This window comes from Lithobates pipiens, unplaced genomic scaffold (genome assembly GCF_037356315.1).
Source record: "Lithobates pipiens isolate NorthernLeopardFrog02 unplaced genomic scaffold, aLitPip1_a1.2 Scaffold_18, whole genome shotgun sequence".
Lineage (NCBI taxonomy): Eukaryota > Metazoa > Chordata > Amphibia > Anura > Ranidae > Lithobates > Lithobates pipiens.
Genome location: NW_027507758.1, coordinates 595016139 through 595020864, shown reverse-complemented (window position 1 = coordinate 595020864; position 4726 = coordinate 595016139). Strand labels below are relative to the sequence as shown.

The following is a 4726-nucleotide window of genomic DNA, read 5'->3' as shown; positions in this document are numbered from 1 at the left end:
AGTAAAAAAAAAAAAAAAAAATGTAAATAAATAAATAAAAATATCCCATCGTTTGTAGATGCTATAGCTTTTCCGCAAACTAATAAATATACGCTTATTGGATTTTTATTTACCAAAAATAAGTAGCAGAATTCATATTGGCCCAAATTGATGAAGAAATTTAATTTTTACATTTTTTTTATTGGATGTGTTTTATAGCAGAAAGGAAAAGATATTAGTTTTTTGTTTTGTTTTTTCAAAATTGTCAGTCTTTTATTGTTTATAGTGCAAAAAATAAAAACCGCAGAGGTGATCAAATGCCACCAAAAGAAAGCTCTATTTGTGGGGAAAAAAAATACATAAATTTTGTTTGGGTACAGCGCTGCATGATGATGCACTTGTCACACTTGTCAGTTGAAGTAACGGAGTGCCGTATCGAAAAAAAAAAGGCCTGGACATGAAGGGGGAAAATATGTCTCAGAGGGTACGTATATATATATATATATATATATATATATATATATATATATATATATATATATATATATATATAAAGAGATTTTATATATATATATATATATATATATATATATATATATATATATATATATATATATATAATAAATATTGCTTAGGTAGTTTTATAAGTATAAAACTTGTATTATATATTGCACTTTTCCTTTAAACTGAGTGCATGCAATAAACAAGATTATTTTTTTTCCTCCCAACGTCCTGATATAACATCCTCCAGTGCTTTGCAAGTATCCAATTTACTGTCATCTTCTATATTTGTATAAGTTTTACACATCCAATGTGCATTCATTTCAATTTACATTATAAAGTCAAAGTAAGTTTTCCATCCACAAATAACACACCTGTCATTTTGTTAAGCACAGTTCTGACAAACGGCTGCAAAGATGGCAAATTCAACAAGGGAAGACTATTCTGAAAAATATTTTATACAATATATTCTTCCAATGGCTTGTCCTGGAATCTTAATATTAGCTGGTCTGGTGATACAGCTATTTATTGTGGCTGTTCATGTCATTGACTGGCTGAAGGGAAGACCAGTAACAGGTGCCGACCAAATTTTCACCTCCTTCGGGATTTTAAGAATCCTCTTTCACATTACTAGCTTATTGCATTGCATTTTAGTGCTGTACTGTTTTAATTTCCCTAAAATATTTATTATATTTACTTTATATACTATGTATTCCTCCGCCTTCTCCAACATCTGCTTATCGACATTGCACTTCATTTTCATTTATTTTAAGATCTCCACCGTTCATAGCATCTTCTCCCTACGCTTGAAGGCTATCATATCAAGAAGGCTCATCTACCTGATCATTGCTTGTGTGCTCTTGTCTTCGGGGTACTCTCTCGTGTTTGTTCTGATTACACCTATTATGTCTTTTTGCAATTCAACACAAGTTTATATATCAGACTATGGAAAAAATATAAATATATTATCATATTCTAATTCATCTTTGGATATTTTCCCATTTCTAATAGTCTTCGTAGTATCTGTACTTCTCATAATTTTGCTTGGCAATCACATAAGTAGAATGAGCAGTTGTGGAAATGGAACTAGCAGCACAGACGTCTACCATCGGACTCTAAAGTTTATAGTTGTCTCTGTCCTGATCTGGGCTTTTGTTTTTATAATAGGTAAAGTTAATGAATTTTTGCTTTTGGACCCTATATTGTCATTATTTATAGCTAACATTTTTCCAACTCTACACTCTGCTTTGTTCATTTATGTATCAACTAAACTAAGAAATCAGTTCTTCAGGATTGTCCATTGTGAAATTGACTGCTTGTTCAACAGAACTAGACCTCCCTCTAAAGAGGTGATGGAGGTGACCCTTCAGTAACTTAAGGAACATGTTAAAATGATGAGCAATCTTTTGTTTTTTATAAGTTATCAAAATGAGCACTTTACCTATGTGTGGAACTGAGAGTTTTCATCTTTAGGATTATTCATTATGGAGCTGACTGCTTGGTCAACGGAGAAGCTCCTGGACCTCGCTCTAGAGAGTTGATGGAGATGACTCCTGTGTGACTGAAGGAACATCATAAAATTATAAGCAATCTCTTCAGTTTGACAAGACATCAGAATGAATTATACCCTATGTGTGCAACTTTTTTTTACTGTATTTGAAGCAAAGTCTTTACATATGTCTGCCAAAGGATGTCATTTCCTCAAGGTCCATTGGGATAGCAACTATATGAATGTGGCATTTCAAATATAGGCTGGTTTGACTTTTGATAATATTAGCACCCATTATACCTGACTGTATGTAAAGCTCCTGTTCCATGGTAGCTGGTGGTCTTATTCCAGCATTCTGGTTTTGACTGAGCTGCACTCTCCCTTTCTGACTGTCCACCTGCAGAGAGATGGATATAGACACAGCCTCTGGGTGGAGAACAAACCTGTTTTAAGCCTGCCAAGCCCTTAGTGTTATGCTTGTGATAGTTTTTGAAACACATGTTTCAAGCTCCCTGTTTTCCTTCCTTGTTCTTGTACCTTGACCTTTGCCAACCCCGCCTGCTAGTTTGGATTTCCCTGTTATCAACCTTGATTTGAACTCTGGCTATTCTCTAAACTCTGCCTGCCTTTTGACCACTAATTTCACTCTGACTACTCTCTGAACGTTGCCTGCCTTGAACCCGTATCGCCATTGGAATACTCTGCCTGTCTGCCAACCACAAGTACCTGTTTTCTGTACTTAGCTCACACCTGTTCCGGCATGGTAGCCAGGCACTAAAGAATTGTGTATAAATGGGGTAACCAAGTATCAGTAGACCTGCTTGCCTTATGGGAAAGGGGGCTGCTATAGGTGAAGAACACAGAGCCAGCTATAGTGACTTACCATCAATGCTAGGGGTAGACATGATAGGCTGTCAGTGGTACATACCATGTTTATATGTTCCCTCTTTTTACCTCTGTTTTCTTGTAAATTACTGTGATACAGATATTGAGATTAATGGGTTGGTGGTTGCTTGGAGTAACATTGTTGCTTGGTAATTTATGTATGATTTTAACACGTTGGTTATTTTTTATTTTGCGTGATTATGTCACCGGGGTGCGCATGTGATGGGGGTGATTTTACTTTTGGGTTGGCATTTTATGTTGGAGTTGTATTCTTCCTCATTGTCTAAATAAAGGTAGGCTATGACCCACCAAAATATTGGTTATAGAATAAAGCATTCCTGTGTGAAAGAAATTGTAAATCCTGTATATAACTATTTCATTTTATACTGCTTTGCTTATGTATTGCACACTGCACTCATTGTATGCATTGGCACTAATAATGTTTTGATTACATATATGTATTCTTTTCAGTCCTGATAAGAAATTGACCTGCCTATGTTACCCCCCTTGTTACCATAAAAGCACAATTGTAATATTAACATGATACCTACGTAAGCACGTGTATGAAAAACATACATTGCAGACTGTATTATTTTGTGTCTGTTTCCTACTGCAATAGTTGTTATTAAAGAGACATTAAAGCTTTGTTTTTGTTTTTTTGGTTATTTATTCAAATAACAAACATGTTATACTTACTTGCTCTGTGCAATGTTTTTGCACAGAGCAGCCCCAATGTTCTGCTCCAGGCCACACCTCTTCAGCAAGTTCCCCCATGACACAGACCGTGTGATCTCGGCCCCACCCTCTGGTCCCTGGTCATAGCATTTGCTTGACAATGCTATTTTGACAATTTCCCAATTTGCTATCAATCTGCCCAGGGAGGAGGCAGACGCTGCTCTCATGCACATCGATGGATTGGATCAAGCTCAGGTAAGAATAAGGGGATTGGGGGGGAATCTGCAGCACAGAAAGTTTTTCACCTTAACCACTTCAGCCCTGGACCATTTGGCTGCCCAAAGACCAGAGCACTTTTTGCGATTAGGCACTGCGTCGCTTTAACTGACAATTGCGCGGTCGTGCAACGTGGCTCCCAAACAGAATTGATGTCCTTTTTTTCCCACCAATAGAGCGTTCTTTTGGTGGTATTTGATCCCCTCTGCGTTTTTTATTTTTTGCGTTATAAACACAAAAACAGCGACAAATTTGAAAATAAAGCAATTTTTTTTACTTTTTGCTATAATAAATATCCCCCAAAAATAATTAAAAAAACGATTTTTTTCCTCAGTTCAGGCCAATATGTATTCTTCTACATATTTTTGGTTAAAAAAAAACGCAATAAGCGTATATTGATTGGTTTGCGCAAAAGTTATATCATCTACAAAATAGTGGATAGTGTTAAGGCTTTTTTATTATTTTTATTTTTTTTACTAGTAATGGCGGCAATCTGCGATTTTTATTGGGACTACGCCATTATGGCGGACACGTCAGACAATTTTGTCACCTTTTTGGGACCATTGTCATTTTTACAGCGATCAGTGCTATAAAATTGCATTGGATTATTGTAAAAATGTCACTGGCAGTGAAGGGGATAATCACTAGGGGGCAGTTAAGGGGTTAAGTATGTCCTATTGTGTGTTCTAACTGAAGGGGGTGGGGACTGTGCAAGGGAAATGACAGATCGCTGTTCATACTCTGTATGAACAGACGATCTGTCTGTTCTTCCCTCAGAGAACCGGAAACTGATCTGATCCCGCTTCTCCGTGTGCTCACGAGTGATCTCGGGAGCCTGGCGGTCGAAGAACGTGGAGAAGCTAATATAAACAAGCTTCTCCCTGTTCTGCCTAGTGACAGTGTCACTGATCTCTGCTCCCT

The 4726-nt window shown here is 36.7% G+C and overlaps 1 protein-coding gene across 1 annotated transcript; it reads left to right on the top strand.

Annotated features, from left to right (window-relative positions):
• The first annotated feature begins 896 nt into the window (after window positions 1-896).
• On the top strand, window positions 897-3193 carry LOC143986804 (taste receptor type 2 member 116-like). Its single transcript, XM_077485211.1, has 2 exons — window positions 897-1798; window positions 1954-3193. Exons 1-2 carry the CDS (start codon window positions 897-899, stop codon window positions 2039-2041), a joined length of 990 nt encoding a protein of 329 aa, XP_077341337.1. The 3' UTR covers window positions 2042-3193.
• Window positions 3194-4726: the final 1533 nt, after the last annotated feature.

Coding starts and splice junctions, on each gene's coding strand:
- LOC143986804 (XM_077485211.1), top strand. CDS start 897: ATGGCAAATTCAACAAGGGAAGACTATTCTGAAAAATATTTTATACAA. Junction 1,799..1,953: donor CATTGTGAAATTGACTGCTT/GTTCAACAGAAC, acceptor TTTCATCTTTAG/GATTATTCATTATGGAGCTG.